General features: G+C 41.3%; 1 protein-coding gene across 3 annotated transcripts in view; it reads right to left on the reverse strand.

Moving 5' to 3' along the window:
• Positions 1-18,380, reverse strand: part of snx17 (sorting nexin 17) — a 217,622-nt gene that overhangs the window by 67,126 nt on the left and 132,116 nt on the right. For all 3 annotated transcript variants that reach the window (XM_039749489.1, XM_039749487.1, XM_039749486.1), the window contains exons 5-6: positions 13,447-13,557; positions 2,491-2,581 (exon numbers count right to left, since the gene is read on the reverse strand). In XM_039749489.1, coding sequence (XP_039605423.1) covers positions 2,491-2,581; positions 13,447-13,557 — 202 coding nt within the window. The remainder of the gene's footprint in view (positions 1-2,490; positions 2,582-13,446; positions 13,558-18,380) is intronic.

Here is an 18,380-nt window from a genome sequence, read left to right on the forward strand (position 1 = left end):
GTTGGATTTCCTGTCGCAGACATTCATTGGCCTGTTTCATCTGCTGTTTTAATTCCTGTTTCAGTCTCTCAAGTGCCTTTGCCGTTGCTTTCTCATTAGCCTTCTCGCTTTCCTTTATATCTTGCGTGAGCTCAGCGAGCAACACTTTCAGTTCAGATAGCTCAAATGTGCCTTTCAAGGGCACATTTAAACAAAAGCAAGTCCTAAATCCTAGAAAAGATATCTCTGTATAGATAGCACAGTGGATTCAAAACGTATTCAGATCTCTTCACTTTTCACGTTTTGGTTTAGCCTTGTGCTAGAATCATTTAAATTCAGTTTTTGCCTACATTAAAGAACACTCAATACCAACACTTAATTCTAAAATATCACATTGACAAGAATTTAGACCCATTACACAGTACTTTGTTGAAGCCCCTTTGGCAGCAGTTATGGTCTACAGTCTTCTTGGGTATGATGAGACAAGCTTCACACACCTGGATTTCATGATTTTTCTGTCATTCTTCTATGCAGACCTCCCAATGACTAAAGTATACAGACACTACTTGTGGTCAATTCATTTGATTGGACAGGTTTCGGAAAGGCACACACACCTGTCTATAGAATGACCAACAAGTTAGCAAAAATCAATCTATGAGGTCGAAGGAATTGCCAGTAGAACTTAAAAGTCAGGATTGCGTCAAGGCACAAATCTGGGGAAAACTACGAAACATTCCTGCAGCATTGAAGGTTTCCAAAAGAACGGTGGCCTCTATAATTCTTAATTGGAAGAAATTTGGAACAACCACAACTCCTTCTAGGGCTGGCCACCCAGCCAAACTGAGCAATCGTAGAAGAAGGGCTTTGGTATGAGAAAAGACCAAGAACCCATGATCACTCCTCCAGCTGAGCTCTAGAGAACTTATGTGGAGAAGGGAGAAACTCTGAGTAATGTTTGTATTTCTAGAAAACTTAAACAATCTGGGCTTTATGAAGAGTCAGCAGGCAGGAGGCCTTCCTCGGTAAAAGGCACAGGGGCTGAATGACTAGTCAGCTTTGATTTAAAGCTATATGGAGCACAGTATAAAGATATTGTTAATGAAAACCTGCTCTGGGGAGCTCTGAATTGTGATTACACTTTCTAACAGGACAAGAACCTTTAAGCACAAAGCAAAAGAAATACAGGAATGGCTTAAGGAGAACTCTGGGAATGTCCTGGAGTTGCCCAGCCAGAACCCAACTGAACACCTCTGGACAGATCTAAAAGCAGCTGTCCAACGACAGTCTTCCTACAACCAGACAAGCCTCAAGAGGATCTGCAAAGAAAGAAGGTAGAAAATCCCCAAATCCAAAAGTCTTGTCACATCATACCAAAGCAGACTCCAGGCTGGAATGGCTACCAAAAACACAACTAAGTACTGAAAAAAAGGGTCTGAATTTTTCTCGCAGTGTAATATCCAAGTTTTTTTATTTTTAATAAATGTGGAGAAATGACTAAAATTCAGTTTTAGCATTGTCATTCTAGGGTATTGACTGATGGAAAAAATGAATTTAAATGATTATAGATTAAGGCAGCAATGAAGGAAAATATGCAAAGCGTGATGGGGTCTTAAACCATTTTGGATCTAGAGTCATACCGCCAAGAGATGCCCCAGAAGTCTCAAACTTACAGAGCTTGTGAATAAGACAACAACTATACTTGAACAGCCAACATGTTTAGTGTCCAAATGTCCCTTCCCCAATGCCAAAATATGTGGTGCTTTCTTACACAAAATAGAATAACGAATCACTAGAAATAGAAACCAAGTATATTATTTAAACACCTCAAGTAATACACAAAATATAGTATACAGCCAAAGACCAGACAAGATATTCTATGAACAGAAATCTCAACATATACTGAATACTGAAATGACACCTCTGAAACAGCTACTATACTACTCAGATGGACATCTCCGATTCTCTTTTGATTATTTCACTGGTGAAGTGATAGCTATTGCGGTTGACTGCCATACATGTGGTCAATAAAAGCAAATGAGTTGTGCAAACATACAGAGAGTGCAAGTGGTTTGTACAGTAGAGTTCAGCTTCAGCTACTGTTATTCCCAGAGATTCATTCATCCATTTACAAGTGTCCAGTACCTCCTTCAGTCCAGTTCAGGGCAGCACTAGGTAGATATCAGAAAACAACCTTGTATGCTGCTCCAGTCCATGACAAGGCACACTCATGCTAGGCCAACAATATTATCTGCATGTTGTTGGGGATGTGATTTGAACCTAGGTCTTGGGCGATGTGAATCTACAGCAATATCCACTTAACTCTCAGAATAGCTCCTATCGTGACAGATGTCTCAGCATGCCCATCCGATGACCTCCATTATCTGATTATAGTTATGCTAGTTGATTTTCGTGATTTTCAAACGTTAAGTGCCACAAAAATAAAATGCAAAAACTTTGTCCTTGATCACACATAAATGCATGTTTAAACCTGGGAGGTCACAGCATACTTACAGGAATAACTGCCATCCTTGCCCTCTCGTACCAGGAAGAGGCTAAAATATCCAACAAGATCGTCAGAAAGATCTAATTTTGAAGCTACAGCCTGCAAAAGTACAAAAATAAACAAACAAACAAATAAAACACATTGTTAGGCATAAAGTAAATGAACATTCTGTGCACAATAAAACTGAATTACTCAATTAAGTAATGAAAAATGTTTAATGAAATTTTCATTAAACATTACCTTTCAGCAGAGAATAGTATCACTGACATCTTGACATACAAGATAACTCACACAATGCACTGCATGTGTAGAGTAGTAGACATGCACTGACATTTAAGGGGTTAGGTTAAAAAAAAATGAATAAGTTTATTTTCATATATTTGCTACACATGGTCACCTGAAGATCACCATCCAAGCTCTTCCCAGGTACGTGATACCACCCTGGGTCGAGAGGGGGTGCTGCCACTAACAATCTTGTAGTTTTGTTCCTCCACAGTTCTGAGAAACTGCCCACTAAGGGCAACGGACTCTGCCCCTTCCAGTCCTTGCGCTTCAAAAGGAGAACCGCAACGGAAGGATTAGGGAGATGACCTGAGCAAAGGAGCTCCGTACCAACCAACCCAATGACGCAGCCGGATTAGGAGGAGCCACTATCCTTACATGGTGACAGCTTTTGTTTTGATTCCTTACACCAATGAGCATTGTTTTTGTTAAAGGACTGAAAGTAAACAGGGAAGGGTTGAGCTGGCACACCAAAATTCTTCCATCGTCAGACCTTTCAATTTCTTGAATGATTACAACAGACAGAGAGAGATAGGAAAGACACTATGTAACAGACAGATGGACTTAAATTGTTCCAAGGGTTAAATTAAGCTTTTACAGAAACACAAGAAATACAGGCAAACAAATTCAAGAATTAGAAAAACTAAAAATAATTACAAAAGAGAAATAAACAATTCTGATTAATTGTACAAATTACCTGAAGATCAGATTTACTGTCGAGTGTACACAATGCAAAGAGACTCTCACTTGTGTGGTCTTCCAGAGACTAACGTAACATTACAATAACAAAGAACAACAAATACAACCCATGCAATGAATATGACAACATTAAAAGCAACATCAAAATGTCCATACATAAAAAAGATGCAGTTTAAGTACAAGCAGCAGTTGGAGTAGCCTTATGACCTACGGAAAAGACTATCGCTGAATCTCATTGTATAAAACGTACTAATGGTGTTAAGAGGAGGGCTTCATCCTACAACAAAAAAAAATGATCCCTAATATACTGCTAAGGCAACACAGGAGTTTTTCAAAGCTAAAAAATGGAAAACTCTTCTCCAGGCCTCTCCACATGTGTTCTATGGAGTTTATAGCTGGGAAACTTAAGGACAGTCAGGGACTTGTCACAAAGTCACTGCAGTGCGGTCTTGGCCATATGCTTTGTTCACCTTTCAGCACGATAATTACCCATTCATCCTTGTCTGAGGTCACGTGTGATGTAGACCAGGTTTTCTTCAAGGATCAACAAGTATCTAGATGCATTCACCATTCCATGTTCCTACCACTCAGAAGCACCCACTGCTACCATGATTCGCCACAGGGATGGTATTAGGCAGTGCTTGAAATTCTGCCCAAAGAGTTACAGTTTTATCTCATCACACAAGAAAATCTTTTCTCCTCGTTCTCTCAGTCCTGTAAATGGCATCTGGCAAATTCCAAGTAGGGTTGTTCATCCCGGCTGAAGACTGACTACTTCAGTTTAGCACACCCTGACTAGAGCTGCTGATTAGCTGTACAGACTGCATCTCTGTTGTTAGTCATTAGCACTAAAACATCGTTATAATTTGTTACAAACCCTCACCTTTTCTGTTTCTCTTCTGGGTACTCAGATGTGCAACATGGTGCCATGGCCCACCTGCCAAATTGTTTTGCCTGCCTGAGGTAAAGTCATCTCTGATGGAGGATCACAGGAATCATTGGGAAGAAGGGTCCTTTCATTGGATTGGCTGGCCCAGAACTGACTCAGCTGTGGAATGGCCAATAGGGGGAGGCAGCTTGATACCGGAGGTCTCCATGACTCTGAACAAATCCAAATCCTATTAAGTAATATCATCTACTGTTGAATTCCGCTCTGTTCTTGTACTATTATATTGTATTGAGGATTACTTGTGTTCTGTGTATTGTATTGCATTGTATTAACCCCCTTTTTTTGACACCCACTGCACGCCCAGCCTACCTGGAAAAGGGTCTCTTTATGAACCGCCTTTCCCAAGGTTTCTTCCATTTCTTTCCTACAAAGGTTTTTTTTTTTTTGGGAGTTTTTCCTTGTCTTCTAACAGAGTCAAGGCTGGGGGGCTGTCAAAAGGCAGGGCCTGTTAAGGCCCACTGAGGCACTCCTTGTTTGATTTTGGGCTGTACAAAAATAAATTGTATTGTGCATTGTATTAAGAGTGTCTCCCGTCTAGCTACTCTACCATAAATACTGCGGCTAAGCCATGATCGCCCTTCTAACAATTTCTCCCATCTCAGCAGAGGACTAATGAAGCCCTGTTAGATTGAACACTGGGTTCCTGGTCACCTTCCTAACCAAGATGCTTCTTGCCTGGTTACTCAGGTTGGCCAATTTTAGGAAAAGTCCTGGTGGACTGAAATCAAGTTCTAGACACATCTCTCTATAATAAAAAAAAAAAAAAAAAAACTTGGGACGAGACTGTGACGAGACGTGATCTTTTGAAGAGAGATCTTTGAGAGACAGAGGGACCGAGACGGAGAGACACTTCTACTTTCCGCGAGACGGGCAGATCACATCATACTTACGACTTTTTGAAGCAAGTCCCGTGATACACAAGCAGAGCAGAGCAGCAAAGAGGAGGTAAAAAAACAACTGTAATTTGTTTCCCATTGTATCACCGTTTAAGAGGGGTTTTGGAAGAGCGTCCGCGTCTCCTTGGGGTGCTTCCACAGTGGAGCGTTAACGCTATAGGGGTTGGCAAGCAAAGTGAGCAGGGGGCGAGGCCCCCTAGTCTTAAGAAAAATTTAAGCAAACACGAGGCACATGACCAGAATGTGTAGTACCACACCAATGGGTCTTAATGCCTTTATGAACGAGAGAATTCGGCTTTTGAGTTTTAATAAATTTGTAAACCTTTCTAAAAACATGTTTTCACTTTTTCGTTATTTGTTATTGAGTGGAGACTGATAGGTGAAAAAGGCAAATGTGCCCCCCCAAGGGACCTACAAAACATCAGAATACTGGATTTCCATAGACCTTGAAACTACAGGCAATTCGAGAAAAAGCATGCAAGGTTAATGCCTTGTACTTTTGGCTTTGTGACAGACCTAACATATCTAAATTTGCTTTGTTAAACATCTGTGCAGTATTCTCTCTTAAAGGCATGTATTATTTCAAAGAGAAGGTGTTGCCGAATGCAAAAATTAAGGATGTTTTTAAAGATTACAGCAGGAAGACTTCAAATAGCAGCAATATCAATGTCAAGGGAATGCTTTATTGTGTCTAGAGGATTAGTGAAAGCAGAAAATAACATGTTGTTCCTTCTCTCCTTTTCACAGATGCAATTTTGTAAGGCTTTTGCACACTGACTTTAATGGGATATCTTAAAGGCTTAACATTAAGGGGACAACAGGAGGTTAATGAAGAACGGTCAACAGACAGCATCTGACTGACTCTGTGTTATCCTTCTTTAGAAAGGCAGATTTTTTTTTATGCAAAGATATATCAATCTTGTCAATCAATATGAGCACAGATGGGGCCCAAGTCCATCATTTTGGAAGTGAATGCAACGTACCATCTAAGAAGAGCAATTGAAACACTAGACAAAGCAGATGAGTGTAACGTTTAAATCAGTGAAAGAACGGGGAGGGAAGGAGATTCACCCGTCAAACTGGGCCAGTCAACACCCAAAGAGGTTACCGCGGCATGTGCATGACAAGCTCTGCGTCAAAGCCAGCTCCTTCAATCAAGATAAACCCATCAGACACATGAGGAAGTAGCTGTGGCACACCCCCCTCCTTGCTAGAGTAGGTTTTATCAGTTAAAAACCCCAAGACACACATGCTTTGTTATCTTTTTGCCTATCATTTTACTGTGATTTTACATTTTTTTTGCTAAGCAGAGGCTTTTATCTAAGAATTCAACATTATCAAGTAAACATCAATCTGGGCAGCTGTTTTGGCATTAGGGTTACAGAATGGGGTTACAAAATTGGCCATCACAACTGAAGAGCTCAAAGCAAAATCAAGTCAAGTCAAGTTGGGGAGCATGCACTGGTACAGCGTATTGCCGCACCCACTAACACAGCGAAACAACTCAGGATCCTGGCTGGCAACCCCCCAGGCAGACATGCGGTGCACTCCTACCCTCTGGAAATGACCCTCTATCTGCCACAGCCAGGTGTTATGTGGGCGACCCCTTGGCCTGGTCCAGCCACTTGGGTCCCCAACAATGAGGATCTTATGAGCCGGATCACCCTCTGAGAAACGCGCCACATGACCATAGTGCCGTAACTGACGCTCCCTCACAATGCAGGTAATGTGCCTCATTTGGGACTCCATGAGCAACCGCTCCTTCAACATGAAGTCAAACCAACGGTACCCAAGGATTTGCCAGAGAAACACAGTACCAAAGGAGTCCAGTCTTCGTCTCAGGTCACTGGCTAGGGTCCATGTTGGCAGCTAGTTACACTTTCGACTTTACAAGAACCTATCACTGCCATTACTGATTACACAGAAATTCACAGGACAGAAGAGTCTTTAAATACCTCTTAAACACTCTGAGGGATCAGCAGTTTGAATGGTGGTGGGCAGCATGTTCCTTTAGCTAGGAGCTACATATGAAAAGCATCTGGATTGAGATCTGATGTCATGTCAAGGTGGCATCACCAGACTTGAGTGGGTGAGAAGATGCACAGCACCCTTGTAAGTGTCTCCATATACATATAGAGGTACGAACCCACTGACTTCCCTGTAAGCAACCTTTAAGGATTTCAACTTAATATATGCTGCTACAGGGACTAATGAAATGTGAAAAGTGAAGCGAGATGTGTCTGCCTCAGGTTGTTGAACACCAGATGTGCCTCTTCATTTTAGCTTGGACCAGAAGTTGTGCTGCCTACTCCATCAGATACACTTTGATCTTGTAGATTTTGTATATGGTGAATCTACAATGGGCGGCATGGTGGCGCAGTAGGTAGCAATGCTGCCTCGCAGTTAGGAGACCTGGGTTTGCTTCCCGGGTCCTCCCTGCGTGGGTTTCCTCAGGGTTCTCCGGTTTCCTCCCACAGTCCAAAGACATGCAGGTTAGGTGAATTGCCGATCCTAAATTGTCCCTAGTGTGCTCTTGGTGTGCGTGTGTGTGTGTGTGCACGCCCTGCAGTGGGCTGGCACCCTGCCTAGGGTTTGTTTCCTGCCTTGCACCCTGTGTTGGCTGAGATTGGTTCCAGCAGACCCCCCGTGACCCTGTAGGTAGGATACAGCGGGTTGGATAATGGATGGATGGATGAACCAAGAAGCAGTTTCAGCACGGTCAATGAAGTAAAGTTGGTCATCAATTACCAACCCAACTTTGCGTGCTGACTTGGTGGGTGGTAGCAATGGTGAATGGTGCTGGATAGATTAAATTAGATAAACTTTATTAATTCCGAGAAGAAATGTAGATATATACAGTAGCAGAAGCTCAAAAAACAAAGACACAGACTCATAGGACAAATAATACAATAAGGTAGATGGCTAGCTAGACAGATAAAATTGCACAGGAAATGCAAAATTAACGTTAAGAGTATACAAATTTAGTTTGGGCCGTCAGGAGGTGGCATTGAATGGACAGATAGCAGTGTGCAGAAAAGATCCCCAGAGGCTCTGTGGCTAAAAGTGCGCTAAGAGAGCGCCTCCTGGTGGGGAGTTGTCATGAAATAATCCAATTTTGCCCACCATCCACTTTTCCACAACAGCTTAAAATTGCGTCCAGGGCTGGCACTGTGATGGATGATGAACTGGGATACCAAGGAGATTCAACTTTGCTAAACTAAACTGGAAATGATGCTCCTTCGGTCATGCTGCAATATCAGTGAGACATGCAGAGATTCAATATGATAAAGCATGGTCCTCTGTAACGAATGATAGGTACAACGATGTATCACTGGCATATGAGAAACCATGGGACTGGATGACAGGGAGTACTGAGGTGCTGTTTAGAGAGAACTTTAGAGAGTCCAGTGTTAATCCTTGGGGCAACCCCATGCCTGCCCGATTTACACTTAACATCTCTCCTCACCAGGACACCCAGCAGGATCTACTCAAGAGGTAGGACTCGAACCTCATGATGGCAGTGCCAGTGATGCTAAATTTAGAGGGGGTGATGTCACAGACAGCTGGGGTCTCTTCACCGAGAGGACCGGGGGAGCAAGTGTGGGTAGAACGGTACTTTCCACGGGACGCTAGATTGCAGTGGTATCTCAGACTGCTGCAGGGCTTCAAGGGAGATGGAGTTATCAACAGCCCTGTTGGGATCTGGGGGTGCGCCAGGGGGCACCGCAGCTGTGCCCGAGTCCATGTGGGTAGTTTTTCCTGCCACAAGTGGAAGTGCAGCCAGAAGTGGGGCAACGAGTACCTGGAGCACTTCCGAGTGACTTATATCAGGGGCCAGCAGAGACTACTCGGTGAGCCAGGGCTAGGAGGAGGGAGACGAAGATTGCCAAGGAGGCCTGGTGGAGAGAGAAAAGAGAGGACAAAGTAAAGCACTGTGTTTGTGCTTGGACTGTGTTGTGGGCTCTTAGGAATTGGGAAGACGTTCTCCACGAGGGAAGAAAATAAAATAAAAAGCTTGTGCTTATAAGTGTGCCTCCTGCGTCTGTCTGTGTCGGGTTAAGCACTGGTATAGCGCCATCTACTGTCACAGTGGCAAGAAGGATCTCTTAGTGGAGTGTAACAAAGGTGAAGGACAGACTGAGAGATCTAGTATATATGCTAAAAGCTAGATAATGCATTCGAACAGTATATATTATGTATGGTGTGCTATATCGATAAATATAAATATTGTTTTCCACAAATCTAAATGCAAGAAACTTTTTTAAAACACTCACAGCAGCCTATCAGCCAAATGGTCTATATAACATTATGGAAACTCGCTCTGTTTGACAAAAGAGAAAAATGGAGATGAGTAATGCTGCACAGCACAGACAGGGGGAGAAGAGTGCCAAGAGTAAAATATATGCAGACATATGGAGTTTGTGCGAAATGCACACTGGCAAATGGGTATAGGATTCAAACTAAGGACATGAGATCCATGAGGAACCAGTGCTAAAAACTGCACCACCATGCCATTCACACAGGATTTCCAATTATATTTTATTCTTGGGTCAATAATTAGAGCAAAATAAATTGAACCATCTATACCAAAAACGCAGCATGGTTGATTGCCCTTTGCGTTTATACACACACACAAATACGTACATTCATATATCTTCCATTTCTGTATTATAAACGCATGTTGTTTTTTAAGAAAATGAGTATGCCTTAAGGCAGCATGGTGGCGCAGTGGGTAGCGCTGCCACCTTGCAGTTAGGAGACCCGGGTTTGCATGTTCTCCTGCATGGGTTTCCTCCAGGTACTCTGGTTTCCTCCCACAGTCCAAAGACATGCAGGTTATGTGCATTGGCAATTCTAAATTGTCTCTAGTGTGTGCCCTGCACAGGGGTTTGTTTCCTGTCTTGCGCCCTGTGTTGGCTGGGATTGGCTCCACCAGACCCCCGTGACCCTGTAGTTAGGATATAGCAGATTGGATAATGGATGGATGGAGTATGTCTTACTAAGATGGAATGGCCCCTATCCAAGTTCCTGCCTTATGCCCTGTGATATCTGGGATAGGATCCAGCTAACCAATGACTGTGCCCTGGATAAGCAGGCTAGGAAGATGCAAGAATGGATGGAACATTGGTGGCTAACAGATTAAGGTTCATCCTACAACAGCAGGGAAAAGGCTGGGTAATAATTAATGTAGAAACTTTACTCAAAATCAAAACTACTGCAGTGATTTTAGAGGTTATTTATAAAGCATACATTGATTAGACATAATGAAAAAAGGAAAAGCTGAAAAGAAAATGCAAGGACTGATTTATATGAACACTGTGTGACTTGAATGTGGTAATCAATGTTGTGAGGAGTGTGAGATGTGGCCGGCTTGTCATCCCGGCCAATACCCCCAGGCCGCCAGATGGAGCCCTCCCTGCAGTATGGAGGTGCCCCGAAGACCAGCAGGGACTCATGGGACATGCAGGTTTTATACAAGACCCTGCTGGATACCACAGGGTCTGCAAGAGGGAGCTGCAGGGAGGACTGAAGACCTATTTGTGCCCTTTAACCCGGAAGTTCGTCAAAGGAAGAGCAACGGGCTTCCGGGGTGAAAAGAAAGGACCTGTACCTGACCCGGAAGTGATTGAGAGTCACATGGACTGGGGATTGGAACACTGCCGGGTCAGGATATATAAAAGGGCTATGGGAGCTCCCAGATGGCGAGCTACAACAACAACAACATTTATTTCTATAACACATTTTCATACAAACAGTAGCTCAAAGTGCTTTACATATTAAAGAATAGAAAAATGAAAGACACAATTATAAAACAAAATAAATCAACATTAATTAACATCGAATAAGAGTAAGGTTCAATGGCCAGGGGGGACAGAAAAAACAAAAAAACTCCAGACGGCTGGAGAAAAAGTAAAATCTGTAGGGATTGTAGCTGAGCTGGGTGGAAGGGTAGCAACGCGTCTGGGAGTTGGAGGATTGCATTTGTGATTGATTATTGTTGGTTTATGGATATAGTGGAGGAGAGGGTGCTTTGTGCACTGTGGCATTTGAATAAAGTCAATTTGTGGACTTTTACCTGGTGTCTGGAGTCGTGGACAAGGGTTCAAGGGAGGTATAGCACCCCCTATCTGTCACAGGAGGAACAAACAATGCAAAGCCTAATCTAACTTTGAGTTAAAATTTGGCCATGATGGTCAACCAGGGCAATTAACATAAAACAAAATCCAAGGAAAGGACCACAAAGTCTTACAGTGATACATATAGAATTCCAAATGGTATAATTAGGCACAGAAATTGATCATTTTTTTTATAATATTCTGTCAGTTTCACTCAAAAATGCTTCACAATCAGTTAATATTAATTGTACATTTATAAAAACATTACCTGTGCTACTTGTCTAAGACGGGTTTAAATCTATGTAATCAACATAGATCTAAGAATTAACATTTGCAGTGCACCAGCTACTGGAAAATCTTTATATATAATACACTAACATTTGTCTGTCCAGGATTTTAAAATCACTTGTGGCTCGCAAACCATTTGACCTGAAATTTGGTTTGCATGTACTACATGAGGTCTACTATCCGCTTTCGGGGTGATGATTGACCTGCAAGTTTATTCCTCTTTTTATTTTATCAAAGAATCAACTGTTGACTCATCACTACCACCATCACTTCCCCTACCTCTTCATATCTTAAATCATTCTTGAGGCAGATTGAAGACTTAAGTGCCATCTTAAGTGAAAAGTTAAAAGAAAACGTACTAAGTAATTGCAACACAAACAATGACTTAATCAGTTTTAACTCGAAAAGATGCCAACAAAAGAAGAGGGTGGAGAAAAGAAGAGCTGCCCAGGAAGAAGCAAGAACATCAACCTCTGACCAAACGAATGCTAAACGTACAGAGAAAGAGGATGAGAACTAGGAATGATCAAGTCAAGTGTATTCACTACACGTTATCGTGCAGTGTGCCGTTACTGGTATTTTATAATGTATGAGGTAATAAAATGCATTGCATTTATTTCAAAAGCTGTTACATGTCAAACATTTGTAATAATAAAATGCACTGCATTTGCCAATCCAACAGATGGTGCATCACAAACACTGACAGAAATAAAACGCAATACTATAAATGTTTGTGATGCACCATCTGTTGGAAGGACAAATGTTATGCATAGATCTCTGACATATGCGATTTGGTATGGGATTTGTAAAAGCAGTGTTAATGTTTATGATGCTGCATCTGTTGGAATGACAAGAGATACGGCAACCAAACAGACACCGACAGACACTTAGCCCAGGGGTTCTCAACGTCGGTCCTGGGGACCCTCTGTCGCTGCAGGTTTTTGTTCCAACCAGCTTCTGCTTTCAATTGAACTCTTGGGCTAATTAAGTGAACTGATATTTCCCAAGTTCTGTGTTTAGGGAACAATATATTAATTAGAAAACTAAGCTTGCAAAAAAAATATATATATATATTAAAATGTACCAAGCAGTTATATAGGAATAATGTATTTTTTCTTTTTAACAGTATTTTCATCTTGATTTTCATTCTACTTTTCAAGGTGTTCTAATTGTTTAATTAATTCGTTATTTACTAATTAGTGGGTCTGACGCTAAAGTAGTTGCAGCCTTTGATTATTCAGTGTTGTTTGCCTGGGTAACTGCTCTGCTCATTTTAAGTTGTCATTATTAAGATACAACTGCACAGAGAAAGGGCAGAGTATAATGAAATCAACAAAAGAAAGTTAAGCATTTAAATATATAGCAAAGGCAGAAATATTAGACATTTAGAAATATTTCTAAATGTCTTATAAATGTAAAAATCATGCTGCTATGCTTTTCTGAATGTTGAATAAAAGACAAAAAAATACCAGCTAATTAAATGAGATCAGTGCTATCAGGTGTTGTCACTGATTAGGAATCTGTTAGGAAAAAACACCTGCAGCCACAGGGGGTCCCCTGGACAGAGTTTGAGAAACACTGACTTAGCCTTTTATTAAGGTGGATGAAAACTGCCAGGATTACTGAGAGGACAAATTTCAGCATCAAATAGTGATACAAGTTGGCAAAAACAACCAATAAGACACAGTTTAGGAAAAAAAGTTACTTCTTCAACAAGCACACAGGTAAATTTACCTCAAGGACATCCTCTGTCTGGTCTGACGTAAGTATGCTTACTTTCACCTTCTGCCCATTGGAAAGGTGGACGTCCAACTGTACCTCCTCGGTTGGGATCTGCTGGGTCTCCTATAAGCAAAATGTTACAAACAAGAGTTATGTGATGCTGGGATTCCAAAGTAATTAGTATAACACATCCTGAATAAAAGGAGTTTAAACTACGGGAAACGCTACAAATTATATTTCAGGGATCAATACAAACATATGGTGGATTCTGAAAATATTCAGGCCTCTTCACTATCTGCACATCTTATTGAAGATTTAATTTTAAATGGATCAATTAGACATTTTATGCATTATCCTACAGTCAATAACCCAAAATAAGAATGTAAAAAATTGTTTCCAGGTAGGTTTGCAAAGTTATTAAAAATCAATAGCTGAAATCATTCCTCAATAAAATAATTCAGACCTTTAATTCAGTACTTGGCAGAAATTCCAGCTTTGAGTCTTCCTGAGTAAGTTTTTACAAGCTTTGCACACATGGATTTCAGCAGTTTACCCCATTCTTTCTTTTATAGACTCGATGGGACGTGTCTGTAATCTGCCATCTTCAGGTCTTTCCACGGCTGTTGTATGGGTTTTAAGTTTAGGCTTTGACTCAGACTTGTCTTGACGGCATGCATCTGGTCACAGTACAGTGATCCCTCGCTATATCGCGCTTCGACTTTCGCAGCTTCACTCTATCGCAGATTTTAAAAGTAAGCATATCTAAATATATATCACGGATTTTTCGCTGGTTCGCGGATTTCTGCAGACAATGGGTCTTTTAATTTATGGTACATGCTTCCTCAGTTTGTTTGCCCAGATGATTTCATACAAGGGACGCTATTGGCGGATGGCTTAGAAGCTACCCAATCAGAGCATGTATTACATATTAAATAAAACTCCTCAATGATATGCGATATGCTTCCCGAGCGGTGCTTGATTATTTGCTTTTCTCGGTCTCTCTCTGACGTTCTCTGCTCCTGACAGAGGGGGTGTGAGCAGAGGGGCTGTTTGCACAGAGGCCGTTTGCCTAGAAGATACGGACGTTAGTCTAAAAATGCTGAAAGACTACCTTCACATTGCTCCCTTCCTTGAGGCTGCTTTATCGCGGTGCGCATACTTAAAAGCCCAACAGCACGTATTGATTTTTTGATTGTTTGCTTTTCTCTCGCTCTCTCCCTCTGACATTCTCTGCTCCTGACGGCGCTCCTTTGAAGAGAAGATATGTTTGCATTCTGTTAATTGTGAGAAATAACTGTCATCTCTGTCTTGTCATGGAGCACAGTTTAAACTTTTGACTAAAGGGTGTTATTTCATGTCTAGAGGGCTCTAATAATGTTAACAGTGTGGGAGAGCTTATAAGGGCTTAAAATATATAAAAATAACCATACAAACATATGGATTCTACTTCGTGGATTTTCATCTATCGCGGGGGGTTCTGGAACGCAACCCCCGCAATCGAGGAGGGATTACTGTAGTGGTGAAAGGTAAACCATTGAGCAGCCCTTAAACTATGTGCACTCTGCAGCAGATTTTCTTTCAAGGACTCAAGTCATTCCGTCCTCAGTTCTGACCAGTCTCCTTGTCACTGCCGCTGAGAAGCACCTCCATAGCATTATGCTTCCATCATCATGCTTCACTGAAGGGTTGGTATTAGGCAGGTGATGAGCAGTAACTCATCTTAACCAGACACAGCACTTCGATTTCTGCCCAAAGAGTTCAATTTTGCTTCATCAGACCAGATAATCTTTTTCTTCAGATCTCACGAGTCCTTTAAACTCTCATATGCCTTTTAGTCAACAGTGCCTTCTATCAAGCCACTTTACCATAAACATCTTATTGATGGAGAGCTACAGAGACGTTCACACTTCCGTCAGTTTCTACCATCTCAGTAGAGGACTTCTGAAGCTCATGTTGGAAGTGACCATTGGTTTCTTGGTCACCTCCCTTCTTGCCTAGTTAGCAAGTTTGGCTGAATGGTCAGCTTTGTAGGAACAGTCCTGGTGGCTCCAAATGTCTCCCATTTCACAATTATAGAGGGCCACAATGATCCACTGAACATTTGAAGCTTTAGAAATGGCTTTATACCCTCATCATGATCTATAGCTCACCACAATTTGGAACCAAAGGTCTCCAGAGGTCATTGGACTTCATTGCTTGTATTTTGTTCTGGCATGCAGTGAGCATTGTACCCATGGGTGGACAGTCCTACATGTGTAACTTTTTATGCGATGCCCAATCAGTTTCAATTTGCCACAAATGCACTCCAGTCAAGTCCAAGACACATCACAACTTAACATCAGCAAAACAAATGAACCGGTTATTAACTTTCGCAGCACCAAACAGCCTCTATATCCAGTCACAATTCAGGGACTGGATGTTAAAGTTGTCCACTCCTTGCAAGTACTTGGGTTTTCACATTAATGAAAGGTTGGACTGGTCTCGGGACACAGAGGAACTAGGCAAGAAAGGGCAGAGCAGGCTCTTTAACCTTAGGAGAGTGCATTCCTTTAATGTGGGAATTGACATCCTTCACAATTTCAAAAACTCTGTGTTGGCCAGTTTGGTATGTTGGGCTGGTAGCATCACTTCAAGAGAGGCCCACCGAATCAACAAGCTAATTAAAAGGACAAACTCAGTTAGGGGATGCAGTCCGGATCACCTGGAGGTTGTAGCAAAGGACAAAAGTAAAACAAAACTGAGTGTCGTTATGAACAACGCTGCAGATCCTCACTCTGACACACTAGCACTTTCAGCAGAAATGTGTCAAGAACAAAATAAAGGATCCTTTTATATTAATAACAATACACCTGTATAGCACCTTACTGGTACATGGACTGCCACATCAGAAGTTTTCTTTTAAATTTTTGTGCTTTATAGTAATTCTGGTGTGTGTTCAGACCTAAGTATGTGTATATTTATTTATGTATTTACTTAGCTATCTACCTATTCATTTACTTATTTAAAAAACTTCTGTAAAAAGTCAAATTCCCCCCTATGGACAAATAAAGTTTGTTTGTTCTATGTATATATCTATAACATAGTGCCTTTCATATCTATCTATCCATCTCAAGGTGAATTAAAGTAAACATGATGCATCTGAACACAATTTGGAGTGCCACAGCAAAGAATACTTCTAGGAGTGATAGATTTCAATGTATTATTTTAAATAAACTAATTACAGTCGACCCTCGATATATGACTGGCCTGACATGTGAACAACTTGGTTTAAGACCAAAATTTTTCTTTTGAATTACAACCAACGTCTTGAGTTACGACCTGAATGCGGTCACGCGTATCTGCTTGTGCAATTGTAAACAATGAGTTGTGAGCGTTCGTAGGCGTCAGTCGGAGCCCAGATGTGTGTGTTTGTGGACGTAATTTCGGTCAGTGCAGTGATTTATATAATTTATTTCGATAATTGCTATCAAAATGGCCCCAAAAAACCTAGAAAAGAAGCTAAGGAAGAGAAGCTAACGAAGGTAAAGAAAGCGATCACAATTGAAACAAAGAAGGAAACTGTGTGGAAATATGAGAGTAGCGTTCATGTGACCGATCTCGCTAATATGTAGAGCAAAAAAAGCTAATCATTGCATTAACTTGCTTAATGACAATGTCATGTCATACTGCAGAACTGTGCTGAAGAAAAGACAGAAACAGACAACCTTAGACCAGTTTTTATTTCCGAAAAGGTTAAAACCTAGTGAGCCAGAAGCAGGTCCTAATGGGCTACAGCCTCTCCCAAGGATAGAAAGGACACCATTGAGCCAGAGTCCTGATGTTCTAATGGAAGGGCCCTCTCCTTCCAAACAATAACCACTTTCCATTTCATTCTCCTCCTCCTCCATTCCTGCAAGCCAAAGATGTCAACTTAAATGGTGAGGACAGTATGAAATTGTTGTTTCTGGTAAGCTAGGCACTTTTTATAACTTTTTGGTTAGTACATTAGAAAAATTATTGGTGTTTTTGGTACATAATGCACATTATACAACCCTTGTTTTTTATTAAAAGGTTAAGTAAGTGTTTCTGTGGGAGGTTCGGAACGCATTATGGGCATTTCCATTATTTCTTACGGGAAAAATAGTCTCGACTTACAGCCAATTTGAGTTACAACCAGCCCTCGCTAACGAATTGAGTTTGTAAGTCATGGGTCCACTGTAATTACTTTATTTGCCATGTACAATTTCCTGCATCAGGAATTCGTCATTTCTTACATATCCCAACTTACTCTGCAGAGGTGCACAGAGGGGGAACGCAAAGTCTGGGGTCAGAGTACAGCTGATGCTGCAGGTTAAGGGCATTGTGTTCAAGGGCTCAACAGAGTGGCACTGCCGGGATTCGAACCGGCAACATTCCAGTTACCATCCTTAAGCCAGAGGAGCCACCACTCTGCTCGAATTCTAAACCTTTCTGAAAATATGTTTTTACTTTGCCCTTATGGGTTACTGAGTGTAGACTAAGGGGCATTTAAAATGAAATCTACAGCATAATTACATTCATATGAAAAAGTTTGGGAACCCCTCTTAATTCTTTGGATTTTTGTTTATCATTGGCCGACCTTTCAAAGTAGCAACTTCCTTTAATATACGACATGCCTTTTGGAAACAGGAGTATTTCAGCAGTGACATTAAGTTTATTGGATTAAGAGAAAATATGCAATATGCCTAATAACAAAATTAGACAGAGCATAAATGTGGGCACCGCAACAGAGATACTGTATGATATCAATACTTAGTTGAGCGTCCTTTTGCAAATATAACAGCGTCTAGACGCTGTCCTCCTATAGCCTTTGGTGATTTTCTGGATTCTAGATGGAGGTATTGTTGACCATTCTTCCACACAAAATCTCTCCAGTTCAGTTCAATTTCATGGACAGCCTGCTTCAAATCATCCCATAGATTTTCAAT

The sequence above is a fragment of the Polypterus senegalus genome, chromosome 3 (assembly GCF_016835505.1).
Source record: "Polypterus senegalus isolate Bchr_013 chromosome 3, ASM1683550v1, whole genome shotgun sequence".
NCBI lineage: Eukaryota > Metazoa > Chordata > Cladistia > Polypteriformes > Polypteridae > Polypterus > Polypterus senegalus.